Genomic DNA, 18,430 nt, shown 5'->3' with positions numbered 1-18,430 from the left:
TACAAAAAATTACTTTTACTGTGTTTTAAGTTTGGACAGCCGATATTTCCATAAAGTATTTTTTTAGTTCAGCCGATTAGATCACCTGTTAAAAATTCGGCGTGGTTGCATCCGTTTTACTTTATTATAAGACTTTTTACAGATATCACATAGCAGATATTTATATCGACATTTGTCCGTAGGCGCACATCAATAGTTTTACTACTAAACTAATTTATCATGGAAAATATTTGATTTCTCTTTGGTAAAGATAGAATTCATGGGGAGGTTTTTTTGATGATTTGTATTTGTAACATTAATAAAATATAATTTTTTTAATGAATTATTATTTTATTATTTTTTGTATTTTGTTGGTAAATACTTTACACTGGGAGAAACATCCTCTCACTGGGTGACTGCTAAATAAATCAATATAAAAATAAAATAAAACGTTAAGGGACGCGTTTTGGAATAACCCCTTTCGTCTCCCAAGCCCAGAGTTCTCTCGTTCAAGGCTACACTGAACTCTGTATTGATCAAGGAATTTAGCGATCTCGGGAAACTGTGAAACTTGACAATGGTGCACCCATTTTATTGTAGTTTTCCTAAAAAATTTCCATATAATATTAACAAAAACGATCAATTCTCATACATTTTGTCCTTCAAATGGGATGATAGATTTATGTTTGCCATTTCCTTCAAGACATTCTTAGTCGTATATAAAATATTATTTTTGAGGAATGGCTGTTTTCCCATTTACCATAAAGTTGTCCTTAATTTATTTTTTATATTGTACATATATATTTTTTAAAGTAAAAACTTGCAAAGCTTCCTTTTTAGAGGCCTTTTTGCAAAAAGGGTAGTAAGGATAGGGAAGGCAGATGTGAAAAAAAACATCATAAACATTTGAAAATTATCGTTCTTTAATTTATTTTGCAATTGGCGGGAATCGAACTCGCGACGCCAGTTTCGCAATTGAGGGTCTATCCAACTGCGCAACGGCGCTTTTCTTGTTTATGATTTATTTCCTTCGTCGTATTAATAATTTATTACCGTATTAATAATAAAAATATGATTAGACCATATTGTGTTAGATTTAACCTTCCAGCAGGCGCGTTAAGAAATTTTCCTTGAGATAAATTTTATGTCATCAAGTTTTCTGTAGATATGTTAATTGGGTTTTCTTTATATAAATGTTATGAAATTGCTGTAATGTAATAACAAATCATAAAACATTTAAAAATCCCCTAGCTTTTTGCAGAAATACGACAAGTTGTCTTTAGCCATCGTGTAAATTTATTTTTTCGAATAAAAAATTCTTCCATTGTTTTATCCTCTCTTCAGTTGATCTGACATGTTTTTCTTTTAAAAATCGTCTAAAAAAATACATGTAGCTATAAAAGAAACGATTTAAATGAAAAATAAATAGGAAAATTAGTTTATTTCCATGTACTTATACTTTAAGGAGCGATTTTTTAAATTTACGCTTAGGAAATTTTCAAATTTCAATGAATAACAAAAACTTCTTAGCACACTAGGAACGTCTGTAGTTTAGAGAGACACTGACCCTCGAACAGCTCGGAGCTGGATGCTTGCAATTAAGTTTTAAGGGTGGAGGAAGCGATAAGGTGCATTTGTCATAAATTTTATGACAACGCGCTCGCTGGAAGGTTAATAATATACGAGTATAAATATCTTACTTGTAAAGCGCCCTTGAGATGTCTTTTCATTAAAAAGGCCTTATGATAGCTCTGCCATTTTTATTATTATTATAACGTAACAGGTTTTTTAATGTCGCACTAGAGCCCTTTGAAATATACCGTTATTACGATATATAAATTATATTATATGCCTATAACACTTCAATCATTTTTGCACAAATTATTTTAAAATCGGTATATTGCTAATACAAAGCCGGTAGCATTCGTGCATAATAGGCCACTTGATTTTTTTGATGGCCGCGTTCAACCATATTAAGGTCTAATTTGTAAGCGACTGCTAATAAGTGCGGCGGACGCTCCAATTTTTTAATGAATTGAGCGATTTATATCATGAATTACCGTCATCTGTTTGACGAGGCAAATACACGGTACAAAAATACCAATTCTGATCGATCGTTAAATCTATACTGCCTCCAGACGTGTATTTTTGCCTGGAATTTTCTTGAGTTACTAGAATTTCACTAGAGACATCTATTGTTAAGATGTAAACAAGCTTTTTTGAGCAGAAACTCTTTCATTTGTATGTGAGGTCCGAATCCTGGATTATAATCACATACGTGAGAAACGCTAGAAAATATCATTTTGAAATATCATCAAGAAATATCATTGTCTTCGGGTTGACCAAAAATCGCATGTGTTAGACATTTTGTGTAGTTCTGAGTGTGTAAATGGTGCTATGGTGGTGAAGGGTGGTATTGTTTGCATGCTGTGGTAGTGATTGTCCTGACGAAGAGACGGGTACGTCTCGAAACCGGTAGACATAAAAATCTCGATGAGTGGTTATATACTAATATTATTAAAAATGACTAACCACAAAGTAAATGCCTTAAATATTAATAATATTGAAAATAGAAAATATCATTAAAATTTTTATTATTTTAGCATATAATTATCCACTTACTACTTCTTCATCTTTGTTGAGATGTCAAAAAATAATAAATATGAGTATACTTATACTCGTATAGGCATTTCATTATACCGGAATCCTATTAAGTTTTCAATTGTGCGCCTCAAATGGTGAAATTAAAGCGCTCTCGAAAGCTGGCGGCAAACAGTGACGTAATAAATGGAACGACGGAGTTCCGTTTCTTTTTCGAAACCTGATGCGCTTTAATATAATAAGTTTTCCACCGTCTCCCGGGTAATGGATTACAAAGTGAACTGCATAATATTGCATTCATGCTCCATTTCAGCTGCATTTATATCTATACTTCTCAGAAAATCCTAAATGATATCAGAATAAAGAAATATGTTAAATTCTCTCATCGACCCGAAGTCAAGTATTTATTCATCTAACCCTTATCCGCACCTAATGGTGCATAGGGCACAGCATCGTATTAAAGCAGCGTTATCTTGATCGTTACTTACATGAAGATGATCACTCCCGCGCTTCAGGGTCCAGGGTAATGTCAAATAAATATTAGAGTGTAAAACCACTTATATTTGTTTTTACCCCCCTCCTCCCTGGGAATCGAACCTGAGACCTCCAGCACGGTGGCTAAATACGCTAACCATCACGCCACGGAGCCGGACAAATTTAATAGTTAAAAACCATTAAAACAGTATTTAATGTTTTATTTTTAAATTAAACTTTTAACAAGAGTGTAAGAGGAGCATATCATTATCTAAACGTCCAATTTCTTAGACTCGGTGTTGCCCGACAACTTCTATGACGCAATAAGAGCAGTAATGGGTGTTTGGGAAAGACACGAACAGAGCTTTACAAGTTTCAAAAGGGTTCCGTCGCCAAACAAGTTTGAGAACTGCCTGTATCAAAATTGTTTTCAAAGAATACAGGGGAAAACATCACTTTTCTTGTTTTTACTTTTATTATTTTAAAACTTGTTTATGGAGTCTACTGTCTCGTTAATTAAGTACGAATTTTTGGCATTTTCCCTATTCAGATTACTTCATACGTTAATCGAGGAATACAATAATGATGGAATTGTTACCATCAGGATATTTCATTCATATATTTCGTTATATTTGCAATATGAAGTATGAGTCAAGAAAATAATTTAGAAATTTAATCGTATTCTTACTCTTATTAATCATTTAGATATATATTTCGAATTTGAACATTATATATATATATATATATATATATATATATATATATATATATATATATATATATATATATATGTATATATATATATATATATATATATATATATATATATATATATATATATATATATATATATATATATATATATATATATATATATATATATATATATATATATATATATATATACTTTTCGAATTCGAAATATATTGCTGGAATCGACTAGAATTTCACTAGAGACATCTACAGTGGGTTGAAAGAAGTTTTTTACTGCAGAAACTCTTTTATTTGTTTGTGAGGTCCGAATCCTGGATTATATTCACATACATGAGAAACGCTAAATACCTAGACTTCCATATTCTTCTTCATCTATGTTGAGATGATAAAAAAACTATTTGGAGATAATCCAGATTTGAGAATAAGTATTTGGACACATTCAAAATTCAGTAGGTACTGTATATTTCTTCAATTTGAATATCCTTAAAAAATGTACGGTTTAAGTTTTGGGTCTATATTTATCAATTATCTTAATGATTTATGAAGGGCTGTAATAAATGAACCCATGCCCCAGATGTAGGGAAAGGTCAACGATAACGTTTTGAGCGAATACGCCGTATTACCTGGTGTAGGAAGTGGTCATATTAATGCGTAATTACTCGTACCTTATCTAACCGAAAACATTAATTACCATACAATACAGATACTAGATAATCTCTACGTTTTGGTGAAGAGTTGATACTACTTGTTCGGTCAATAATCCCAGGGGAAACCCAGCGGAATCTCTATCTACTCTCTATAGTATGTATTGTAGTTTCGTAATATGCGTACTTAAAAATACTATGAAACAGTTAATGAAAATAGTAACTGAATTGCTAGTTTTTTAATATTTTTATTTTATTTATTTACATAAATTATATAAACATTTATTTAAAACACAATTTTTAACATATCTAAAAAAAATATTTTGCAGAGACCCACCAAGCCACCTTGTTTGTCTTGTCGGTGGAGTTCATGTTGAATACATTTTTATTGTTTTTAACCATTTTACCCTAATATACACACTAAAAATAGAAAAAATAAGAATAAATTTAAACATTTTACAATTTTCATAAAATTAACTCTTGATCATTTACCCATTCCTTTATTTTGCCTTTATTCCATATTTTATTTTAACCTCTTACATCCATCGGCAACAAATTAAAAATGTTCGGAACGATATATTGCAGTGTTGGACTCCCATATTTATTGTTAATTCTTGAGACTATCAAACCTTCGTTGTGTGTAAATCGTGTATCATGGTGTCGTACTAAAAGATTTTGATATTTTTGTCTAGTTTGTTGTTCAACGATGATACTCATCCATAATATTCCACATACCGGCAGTATGTAATGCAAATTCAGCTGTAGCTGAAGAGATAAAAAATACGGAATTATAGTTCAATGTTTATAATTCAAAAAGTGAAAAGGCACGAAAGTCTCATTTAAAAAAATGTGGACATTAAAATGCTCAAAAATAAATTATTAAATTAATTATTTACATGTTAATCCTAAAAAATAAATAAAAGAAAAACATAAAGATAATTTTAATAAATATATTTTTTTTTGACATCTCATCAAAGATGAAGAAAAATATGGAAGTCTGGGCTGACGACCGTCATAGGCTGGTTTAAGTGATCACTTTACACACGTGTAACATTCACCAATTCTACCCATTATTGACAACCACACTACTCTAATTCTTGGAAATTCTATATATATGAACCAATTTAGAAACCTTGTTCTTGAATCACTAGAACTTCACTAGAGACATCTATTGGTGAGATGTAAAGAAGCTTTTTATTAAGCAGAAACTCTTATTATCTGGTCAATAATAAAAATAAATCATATTACCAGCAAACATGAACAATAAATACAAAGTTTAAGTCCCTCTCCAAGCACAAAAGCTTAGTCTCTTTATTGGAGTGAACTGCTTTATCAATTTTAACATCGTAAAAGTAGAAATGTCTAGAAAATGAATTAAAATTATTAATACAACTTTCGTAACCATATATATATATTTTTTTATTTATGACGATGTGGGGTTTCATTCTGGGATAAACTTATACTGTCTTAAATTTAGAAAAAACCGATATTAAAAAAAATCAAGTACTTAGTAAGTTATTGAAACGTTATACACATGATCGAAAAATATCCTTTAATTTACAGATTTATTAGATTTATCGAAATTCGAGACTAACGTCTAGACAAGAAGAAGGTACAATTGGATGGAATTTTTATTTTAATCGACAAAAATCGATTGGACAGTCTATTCTTATACATAAATTCTCAATGCCGCTCTTTAAAAAATATCCAATTCCATCTGAATTGACTATATTTTTTCCATACATTATATTACTCTTACATACTTCTCTTCTGAATTCTCCGAAGTGAAAGTCGATTGAGAGAAAATGTAGCAACGGATTACAATACGATAGTAACTGACAGATCGACCAAGGAAACAACCCTTATCACTGCTCGTAATTCTTTAATCCATTTGTTTTGTTGGAAACTGTCCGTATTTGTAAGAGCATTATTGTCTTAACACTGTCTAAAAATACAAACTTTCCAAGCTATTTCGTGACGTAGTCACTACCATTTATTTCCATTCCGTATAACATTTTATATTACCGTATTACATAGTCTTACGCCACTAGACGAGTATTTGGTTATAATACTAGTAGATAGCTTTAGTTAAGATGAAGATGAGAGGAGAAGAACGCAATATGAGGACTTTTATAAATAAATAAAAAGATTGACATTGCTGGAACTTGTCCTGAGAATACCAACTGCTGGTGTGTTATTTTTATTTTATTTTGTCAATTTATAAGTAAAACATAAATATTTGTGTTTTTATTATTTACAAAAATACTTCAATTTCATACAATTTATTAGAATTAGGTATCAAATTGTGGTAGAGTGGGTTCGAGCCGAGAAACGCTGAATCAAGAGTCCGCGACACTCACCACGAGACCACAACCTAACACTAACGGAATAATACTAGCAAACGGAATTGCAAACAGTTTAAAAGGATAAAGTGGTAAAATAACTTACTTTTCAGTCATGTGTAATGTGTGTATGAAAGTATGTGATTGATTTACAAATTAAACTGAAGCTAAAAATTTGGAATCGGGATTCCATATTTTTTGGGTTTTTTTCCTTTCATCTTATCGTCGTAAATATTTAAATATTTTATGTTAAAAAAGGTTTTTTTTATTGTCATCTTATACTCGTAAATCAAATATTTATATGAGTTACAAAGATTATATTTTAAGGTAGAGAGATCGCAAACATTCAACAAAAAATCTCAGCAGAGTCTCCTGACTTAGCTCTCTATCCAAAAATATTCGCCGAATCCTTTTTTTTATTTTATTTTTCATATTTCAGGTCGCTACGTCGAATTCTTTTCGATAAATATTTGATTATCCTCTGTTTAGAAGATACAGCGCGCTTCCGCGTAAGTAATCCATCCCCCGCACTATTTAATTCATCGCTCTCGAGCCTCATGTTTTTAATGATAGGTCGGATCGTATTTCTGCTCTGACGAAAAGCTCGCGGAGGAGGAAATCTCTTTTCGAATCATTAATGCAGACCTGATCTTTGTATTATTAAAATGGTTTCTGTTACCCTGACCCACTTTTTGCTGACCCCCCTTTGACAATGGATTTATATTTGATGCGGTGACAACTCAACTTAAAGCCGTTATAAATTGAAATTGAAATCTCTATTTATAGATTTGAAAAACCCATCTGTTTAAAATCTCTTACAGATTTAATCTGATTCATAAGATTTCCTGCACGTTTAACGCCTCAACTGTCGCCGGTATTACGTTTTACTTCGTTAGAATTGTGAATACGTAAATCAAATATAGATTTTCATTCCACTTTAAATCTTTCTAAAAATATCGCTGGTGATAGTAATAGTTTATTTCTGAATCCAATTCTAGAATTGCGGGCATAATTTCGAAAATGATAAAGCTAAACGCATTTAAACTATCAAATTTTGTAAAAATTGTTATTATTATTTTCTATTCTTTTTTTTGTAAATCAAAATAATACTTGACACAGGCAGAAACGTCCTTTCACTGGGTGACTGCCAAATAAATAAAATATTAAAAAAATAATAATAATTATATTGAATGATTCATAAAGCTCCATTTTTGTACAATACTTCCTCAAGGACGCTTATACGGATATGGATTATGATATGAAAATGATTATAATAGATTTTTTAAAAATATTAATGAAAAAAGTCGTCAATCGGCTGAGCCTGAAGAGGAGACAGTGGAGCCGCCATATTATTGCGCCTTCTTCTCGGTCTTCTTGGGCTGGAGCATGGCTAAGATAATACTCTCGTTGTTACCGAATGACGATCTTTGATAAATTATCTCATGAAAGCAAGGCTCGGATGCCAGTCCACGGCAATGCAGGGAAATAATAAAATAAAGAGTATTTGATTGAAGACCTATTATTATGTTGAACTCTCTGGGAATCTAATCTGGAACTCGTGCATGGTAGCCGAACCCGTTTATCACTGCTCCTTCGGAGGCGACCACTGAAAATATGAATACGTTATGTGCGTCGAACACGGCTCTCGTGTCCATACAAATATTGCAGTCACGTGTTGAACACGGGAGTCATGTTGAATGAAGATAAGGATTCGTAGCCGGTTTTATGTGCTTTGAAAACACGAAATAATACACTTATTTATGATGATGAATAGAAAGTACATTTGGATTTTGAACAAATTTATTCGCTTTTAATTGTTCGTGATTTTTATTTTATCTGTATGACATTATTTTATACGCAGTGAACGTGTTAAGTAGACTCAAAATCTGAGATTAATTTACGATTCGTATTTTTGCAACAACAAAAAGATTTTAATGCAGTTATGCAAAAATCTTGTACGCCATTTTAATACATTGAAAATTATGACAACCTTCGTACATTATAGAAAAGAAAATTATTGTCAAATTCCTATTATATTCTATCTGTGCTATATAATTATGAGAAAAGCTTTTATGAAACACATACTCTTTTCATTAGTATGTGAGGTCCAAATCCTTGATTATATTCACATACACGAGAAACGCTCCATAACATGATTTTCAATTTATTTCAACTTATGATTTCCCAGTTAATTTATTTACAACATTTTGAGTGTGTTCAAATACTCGCAATCAAAATCGAATTGTCGAAGCTTTATGGTTTCGTGTAGGTACCTTACGTTCTAAAGCACGACTTTATGACGATGATATTTCATCTTATATAATTTTTAAGGTCATATTGTTTAAGAGCGGTACAGAAATGCCTACTCGGGTATGAAAAGCATTCTATCCCAGCCATTACAAAATATGCGGTCATCCGGGAATCCGAAGCTCGAAGGTAAGCTTTGGAAATGCCGATGGGGAAATAGCAAAGCACACACAATCGCATTTATTATGTGCGTGTATACACGTGTGTACATGTGATTAATATTAACGGCTCGGGAGTAAACCGCGCGATTCCCATACATTAATGCCGAAAATGCGCCTGAGTTTAATTTTCTGCTTAATTTGCCTAGAATTTCAGGTACGTCTGTGTTCATTTTGTTTTTACATTTACATACGTTATTTATACTTTTATTTTTCTTCTCCGCTTCTATCCGGGCATTGTTATGTTAGGTACAGCGTTAAAATCACGTAACATTATCTTTATGCCAATTTAAATTAAATGACGGGATTTTTTTTACGAAATCAAAATAATTCAATAAGTTTACAACATTTTGAGTGTTTCCAAATACTTTTTTCACAAATCTGGATTTTCATCTCCGCTCAGGAATTATTTTTTTACATTTTTGAAAATAATTGAGTAGTGTGGTCGTCAATCATGGGTAGAATCGGTGAATGTTACACGTGTGTAAACTGAATGTTACACTTAACCAAGCCTTTGACGGTCGTAAGCCCTGTAAATGCCCAGACTTTCATATTCTTCTTCATCGATGTTGAGATGTTACAAATGTAATTCAAAAAGTGTAATACGTTTGTGTGTGTATGTGTATGTTTTTTCTTAATAAATCTGCGCAAATCATGCACAAATATGATTTGTTTCACATCAAACTTGTATGTTGGTAAAATATTTGCGATGGCAGAATAATTTATCGGAGCGACCTACGATTTCCACGATGGAATAATGGGAAATTTCCAATGCGCAAATTACACTACTGGTTGAGTTTATCGCACCACCTAAAAACTAGTTCACAACTTTTGAAGCAATATTTTTTGTTAATTTGCCCAACCTAAACTTATTTATGAAGTTCAATATATCGATTCGATATAGGCATGTGAGTTTCTTGAAGGTATTTTTTTAACGAATTTTGTAAGAAATTAAATAAATTGCAAAAAAACAATGAAAAAATATTATTTGAATTTATCTACGTATTACCAAAATATAAATTCAAAAAACTATCGCTCAAGCAATAATAATCGTTCCAATGATAAACATACGAGTATATATTTTAAAAGCACATTTTAATATCGATTAAAAATTAATAATATATTTATATTTAATACGAGTACTGCCTCTGCGAACTATAGCATATAATAATATTTTCTAAATAAATAAAAATTCCATGATTTCATGAAAAATGGAATTGTATTGTTCCTTATTATGGAATTGAATGCCTCATTCTGATTTTATGTCAACGACGTTTATGACAATTTTCCGGGCCATGAAATTTTCAACAGTGAAGATGCGTCTTACACTAAAATGTTTCAACCAAAAATTCAACATCTTTAGTTTAATTTGTACAAGATATATTTTTTGTGAGTTTTTTTACCTCGAGGCGTCGAGTCAGGTTGAAATATGTCATTATATGACAGTTCTCTTGGAAACTGCGTATCCTGGTGACCTTTTCCACTTCTATTTATATTAAATTCATGTTGGACGTCCATTTTTAAAACGGATTCTCGTCTTAATAAGGATATTTTATACTGTTGTCAACCGTATTCTACCTCTGCTCTTTTTTTAACGTATAATCTCTTATTTATATTTACTTATAATACTTATTTTGGGTAATCTGGGAATATTTTTTTTTTAAATTAAATCTTGCAAATTTTTTTGATGGACGAGTATCCCAAGAAGTTACAGCTATCGTAATTTTTTCATAACGTTTTTTTTTTAACAATGTTTTCAAATCTCTTGGCTATTAATGACGAAGTACCTGAAAATCTGACGTTTAATGCATTGTTTTACTAAATTAGTGAATTTTAATATTAAAAACAAGTGATATTTCCAGTTATTTTTTGTCTTTTTTTTTCTTAATCAAAATCTTAATTTCAATTTAAGTTTTACTCAGTAAATACCACTTTACCACTAAATAGTGGTAGTTACTAAGTAAAACTAAAATTTTAAATGGATTTTACCACACTGACTGCCAAATCAATTAATCAAAAACTTTATATTAGTTTTATTTTATGAAATAAAACAACTTTGTTTTTAAGCATTTTTTATTGGATTTATACATTCAAGGACTAAATTACTAACTAACTAACCATCACGCCGCTTCCCCGCACAGGTAGGCAGAGAGCACAGAACGCCACACCCTTTCTTTGCAAACATTCTTCGCCTCTTCCACGTTCATGCATCTCCTCATACATACCCGCCGATTATTACCACTCTTAACCTGACCAATTTCAAGTATTTGGCATACCTGAACGTGCCATGTTTTTCTCGGTCTTCATCTGCTCCTTTTTCCGATTACATTCGCCTCATAAATTTGTTTTACCGTTCTTTCCTCACTCATTCGTTCGACATGTCCAAACCATCTCAACACACCTTTCTTAATTTTATCGAGTGCTTATTTTAGCTTTGCATTGCTTCCTTATTTCACTATTTGAACATCTATCATACATCGTTTTGTCGCACATTCTTCTGAGAGATCGCATTTCGACAGCATTCAGTCTACTTTCATCCTCATTTTGCCAACTCCATGTTTCACTTCCATAGATTAGAGTTGGAACTAGGACTCCGTTGTGTAACTGCCAGTTTAGCTTCCGCTGATAGGGTTTTATTTGCCATAACTGATTTCAGTGCACCATTCACTTACATTCAAGGAGTTACTTATATTTACTGAGATACGATAAAAACTCAAAAAGTTGTCACCGTATATTTGATCAGTAGTGTATTTTGTATCGTTGAGTATTAACTTGGCTGCATTGTCCGCGTTAATTGCTTTCGTGATTGCATTAGCTATAGCCCGAGAGTAGGGTACATCTGTATGAGAGTGCACCCATTTAATTGCTGCACAATGCACCGATTGGTGGAGCCGCCACTAGCGATGCAAGTATACCTATTTCATTACAAATTTCTTGACGGTTCTACAAAATTTAGCAACGTTAATGAATTCTCGAAATTCTAGTGTGTGTTGGTGTTAAAATGAAATACATACTACTACTACCATCACGCCGTTTCCCCGCAGGGGTAGGCAGAGAGGATGGAACGCCACACTCTTCTGTCCTGACATACACTCCTCGCCTCCTTCACATCCATACATCTAGTCATACATGCCCTCCGATTACGCAGACTTTTGACACCGCCAGATTTTAGGTTCTGATTGATCTGATCGTGCCAAGTCTTTTTCGGTCGTCCACGTTCTGTTTTCCCTCTCACATTCGCCACATATATTTTCTTAGTCATTCTCTCGCTATCCATTCGCTCCACATGTCCATACCACCGCAAAGAACTTTTCCTAATCTTTTCAATTATTCCTCGTTCAGCCTTACATTCCTTTCTTATATCTTCGTTTTTTATTCTGTCGTACAATGATTTTCTACACATTCGTCATGAAATACATTATTCCGTTTAAATTTCAAATATATATTTCGAATTCTACTAAATTTTGCACACGTCGCTCACTCCTTTCAACAACGTCACATATAAAAAATCATTAATTTTCAGTTGTGCGTGTTTTCGGAATGCCCAGAAAATGTACTTTATCCCAGTAAAAGCGGCATATTTTTAACTTAATAATTACCCGCTACAGGGCAGAAAGTGTTGTTTTTGCATTTTGAAGAAAAGGTATTGTTTAATATTCTTTTGAAGAAATAAACTAAATATTTTTCAAATGGAGAAAAAACATTCAGGTTTTACCTAAAAAGATTTGTTGCACAGTAAAAACGTTCAATAAGTGGCTTGATATTTATTTTTAATACATCGTATTATATTTTTAAACTTTGAAAACGATCTCCTGAAAAATCAAGTTTTTTTCATATATGACGTTGTTGAAAGAAGTGAGCGACGTGTTACAATAGATTTTAAGAAATAATGGTATTTACTAATTGAAAACTTAAATTAAAATTGAATAGATTTTACTACAATGTGACTGCCAAATTAATTAATGAAATTAAATTTTTTTGTTAACAAATGATGTTTGTCCTAAGGATTAACCTTTTATGGCCTAAAATATACATGTTTTGTTGACCTGAATGGTTAACATTTATTAACACAATTCTGCCAAAGGTTTTACAGAGATATGAGCACAGCGTAAATTATCTGAAATTCAAAATAAACTTACTGTTAATTGGTTTATATAAAATAATAAAACAACAAAACAGTACCAACAAAATTACATATACTTAGGAATAAAAAAATTCAACAGTCTCTCTTTAAAATTTAAAAATATAAAAGACACAAACACTCTTAAAAAAGAAACCTAACGAACACTACCAACATGTACAGACTATACAATAAAAAATAAACAAGATAATTCCTTCGTACCGTATAAAAATATATGTTCCGCAGTAATATTTTTTTAAATGTAAAACATGATACTATCAACAACAAAAAAGAAAAAAAAAACATCTCCAAGCACAAGAGCTAAGTCTCTCTTTTAGAGAGGCTCAGCGCAGTACTTGAATTGATAGTGCAATCAAGTAATAACTTTATTTTGAAATATTTTGTTATTTCTCATACGTATCTGAATACAAGTGGGCTGTAGTTGGAATATGTATGAGGCTTAGAGTATCTCATTTTCATCCATTACCAAGTAGTAATGTACCACTGGTTCCCAAGTGTGCTTCGCGGGGTGGCTCAATTTTCATTTATTTTTTTTATTTTTCAAAGATAAACATTTTTGATTCTATTATTACAAAAATACTTCAATTTCGTACTATTTCTGTGTGCCTAAGCGGCTCATGATTAGAAATAGGTATCAAATTGCGGTAGAGGGGTTCGAACCGAGAAACTCTGACTTAAGAGTCCGCGACACTAACCACAGGACCACAACCCGAAATTAAAAAAAAAACTCTTGAAGCTTTTGAACTGTTTTTACTTACAATTTTTTTTGCCCATAACGCACTGAACAGAGTTTATTTGTAAGATGTGTATGCGTAGAAAAATTAAAGGTTTTTTACAAAAACCCCAAACGTGTGCAGAGTTAGTATTTAAAAAAAAAATCATTTTGTGCAGTTTATAAACTAATAATAATAATAAAACCCTTACCCGCACCCCAATGGTGCATAGGGCACTGCTTCATAGAAACGCAGTGTTATCTTGAACGTTTACACATGAAAGAAAGGTGATCAGCCCTCCGCTTCAGGTACCAGTCCAGGGTAATATTGAATAAATATTACAGTGAAAAAATCACTTATATTTATTTGACCCCCCCTGGGAATCGAACCTCCAGAACGGTAGGCAAGCGTGCTGACCATTACACTACGGAGGCGGACAAACAGACGAAGTTTATAAACAGACACAAATACAGTTTAAAGTTATCATAATATACGGGAGGATTATATAAAGTCCTTTTTTTATACTCGAGATTTTTATTTTATGGACTTAAGTTTCGTATTAACATTTCTTGAGGGAAGTGCATTGGATAGAATCAAATAAAAACTTTAGTTTTTTCCACGTAAATTTTATTTGACCAGCGACCAGGGTTTGTCGTAACCGACATCACCAGACCAGTGTTAGGCTAGGTAAAATTCTATGCTATACACACAACAAGGCAGGTGTTGAAAAACATGATTTTGGGTGAAACCATGAATTTCAATACTCAAGTGTTTTCCTGCGGTGCACCTCTACTTTTTGAAGTTTTCTCGCATAAATTTTATACGAACTTTAATACCTACCCGTTACTTGTACACTTATTATGTTTCTTTCTGACTTTGGGGGCCTGAAGGAAGTTCTTTCGTAGGACTATAGTATGTAAATCGCAAAGTTTGTAAACCGCGGCACTCTGGGGATATACTACTTTACAACGTAATGTTTTCGTCATATAAAATATTCATTCAGGAGGATATGTTTGCTCGAAGTGCGGCGGTGGTTCATTTCACATCATATCGATTGTGGGACCACGGTAGACTACACTGAGATATCTACGTATTGAGTATTCGTATAATATAATATCATGTGTGCTATATTCATGCGCATAGTAACTATTTAATAATCGGCGAAATAATTTATTATATATTTATTATATTTTATCCGCCTCCGCAGTGTAATGGTCAGCACGCTCAGCTACCATTCTGGAGGTCCCGGGTTCAAAAAAATATTCAAGTGTTTTTTTCACTGTAATATTTATTCAATATTACCCTGGACTGGTACCTGAAGCGGAGGTCTGATCACCTTTCCTTCATATGTAAACGATCGAGATAACTCTGCGTTTATATGACGCAGTGCCCTATGCACTATTGGAGTGCGGATAAGGGTTTTATTATTATTATTATTACATAAATTAACCATCACGCCGCTTCCCCGCAGGGGTAGGCGCAGAGAATCGAACGCCACACCACTCTGTCTTTGCAAATATTCTTCGCCTATTCCACGTTCAGGCAACTCCTCATCATTAAAAAAAAATATTATATTAAACCTATTATTACATCCCCTTTTTTATTTCCACCAAAGAATGCTTGAAAAGACCCCATGCTTTTTCTATTTACCTATGTAATAGTTTATTGTCTAGAGATATTGAAAAGATAGGGTAATCCATGACCACCTCCGTAGTTTAATGATTAGCGCGTTTAGCTACTATACTGGAGGTCCCAGAAGAGATCAAAATAAATGTTATTGACTTTTCACGGAAATGACTATTTTAATATTACCCTGGACTTATACCTGAAGCGCAGGATTGATCACCTTGCCTTCATGTAAGTAACGATTGTTCTTGGGATAATACTGCATCAAAACGCAGTGCTCTTGGCATTATTGGGTGCGGATAACAGTTAGAAGAAGAAGAAGAGCCAATAGTGAATGTTTTGTTTGTTGAATAACACAGCTACTAAAAAAATCGTAATTGTGAGAGATATCTTTTATTGACATCACTATAATTCATTTTGGTATGTATGAAAAATTATATCCGTTAAGTATTGATGCAAGCTTTGATGCGTTCAGTGTTCGTTGAATTATTGCTGTACTGATTTTAAGATCAGCATTTGATTGACAAACACTTTGATTTTCAGATAGTTTTGAAAATAGTGATGTGGTGTCTAATCGAGCGATCTGAGTGGTGAAATGGTCATGTGATATCATCGAATTTCGAGATGATATATAGTATATGTATATCCACGAATCATTTAACGCGAAATGGTCACAAAGCAATTGAAGCATATTTGCTCGCTTTTTTGCGTACTCGGTCTGGACCTAATAAATCGAACTAGAAAACTAAAAAAATATATACATCGCTACTACTTTTTTATTGCTTACTTAACTATGAGTCAGTCTGTATTTACATTAGTGATGAAACAAAAAAAAACAATTGATATGATCATATCGCTCACTCCTTTCAACAACGTCATATATAAAAAAACTTGATTTTTCTGTAATGTATAAAAATATAATAAAATGTATAAAAAATAAATATAAGCCACTTATTGAACGTTTTACTGTGCAACAGATTTTTTCAGGTAATCAAATATCGTAAATTTTCAGTTGCGCGTGTTTTCGGAATGCCCAGCAAAAGCGGCGTATTTGTAACTTAATATTTACCCGCTACAGTGCACAAAGTGTTGTTTTTGCATTTTGAAGAAAAGTTATTGTTTAATTATTTTTTTAAATACACAAAATATTTTTCAAATGGAGAAAAAACATTCAGGTTTTACCTAAAAAGATCTGTTGCACAGTAAAAAGTTCAATAAGTAGCTTGATATTTATTTTTAACACAATTCATTTTATTTTTAAAATTTAAAAACGATCTCCTAAAAAATCAAGTTTTTTTTATTTATGACATTGTTGAAAGGAGTGTACGATATGTTCTTAGCAAACCTAGCTTATTAATTTTTTTAAAAATAATCTACCATCGAGTTTTATTTCGATGGCAGCTGTTTACCCCCGTAAGGACATTTTGTTGTAAACTTTTTCTGTTTACACAATATACGAATTTATGAAAAGTAATAAGTTAAATTCCTCCAGAGTTTATTTATGAGCGTGTGGGTTGATATCAAATTTTAGTGAACCAACATCTGTACGTATTCTATGTGTCGTCTGCCTCGAATAAACCAGGAATGTAATCAAATTCTTTGACAACATAATGAAATAAGACACAAATGCCGGAGAAATTCATACGCTGTTTTATTAATAAATTTAATCATAGTAATTTATATGGAATCCAAGCAAAGCTTTCGGGTTTAATAATTTAAAAAAATAAAACAGAAAAAGCACTTGGTAAAGAGAAAATCAAATAGGTTTTAAGCTTACATAAATGGATTGACTTTAGTTGAGAGATAAGTATTATAGACAAAAAAAGAAAAGTGTGCTAATTAATTCGTGGGACAAATTAATGAGTAAATAACGGTAAAAATAATCTACGAGGTAAATACAGTAGAAAGTGAAAGGCAAAGAAGACCGAGGATATTGACGTGATATTTTACATCTAGATAGTTACTTAAAAGTGGCATTCGGAATGATCGTCGGATACCTACGCGGAGATGAATGAATGTGGAAGAGGGGATGCAATAACAAAGGTTTGATACACGCATTCTGTCTCCAGGGCATCTTCCGGCTGGCCAGCGAGCACGTGCTGAAGACGGCCAAGCGCGGGCGGGAGACGCTGCTCACGCTGCTGGAGGCCTTCGTGTACGATCCGCTGGTGGAGTGGGGCGGTCCCGCCGCGGCGCCCAGCACGCCGGGCGGCGCGCGCGGCGCGCGGGGCCGGCGCGCGCGCCTCGAGCTGCGCTGCGCGCGCGACATGCTGCTCGTGCGCGTCGCCGAGGTGCGCCACGACTGGAACGACAACAGGTATTTACTTTTAGACTCCTTTTTTATTAATATTATTGACTTTTTTTATTGAATGTTTTACTTAGTAAATACCAGTATTTCTTAAAATCTACTGTGACGCGTATTTCGATGCATTCCGCATCATTTTCAAACACCGTAGCCGTATACGGTGTTTGAAAATGGTGCGGAATGCATCGAAACACGTGTCACAGTAGATATTAAGAAGTACTGGTATTTACTAAGTAAAACATTAATTAAAAATGAATAGATTTTTACCACAAAGTGACTGCCGAATCAATCAATGAAAATATTATTGACACTGGATTATTCATTTTTTATTTATTGATTTGGTGTTTAATTTTTAGAACTCCATTTTAATTTATGTATGAATTTTAAATCAAACACAGATTTTTTGAGTCTACTAAGTTGTATTTT

The 18,430-nt window shown here is 32.6% G+C and overlaps 1 protein-coding gene across 1 annotated transcript in view; it reads left to right on the top strand.

The window, feature by feature from the left end:
* nonC (serine/threonine-protein kinase Smg1) overlaps positions 1-18,430 on the top strand; it is a 165,248-nt gene that overhangs the window by 129,743 nt on the left and 17,075 nt on the right. The window contains exon 2 of the mRNA XM_088271010.1: positions 17,769-18,016. Coding sequence (XP_088127136.1) covers positions 17,769-18,016 — 248 coding nt within the window. The remainder of the gene's footprint in view (positions 1-17,768; positions 18,017-18,430) is intronic.

The sequence above is a fragment of the Brachycentrus maculatus genome, unplaced genomic scaffold (assembly GCF_059751285.1).
Source record: "Brachycentrus maculatus isolate JH-2025_06_01 unplaced genomic scaffold, ASM5975128v1 h1tg000408l, whole genome shotgun sequence".
Classification (NCBI taxonomy): domain Eukaryota; kingdom Metazoa; phylum Arthropoda; class Insecta; order Trichoptera; family Brachycentridae; genus Brachycentrus; species Brachycentrus maculatus.
This window is presented reverse-complemented; position numbering and strand designations above follow the sequence as displayed.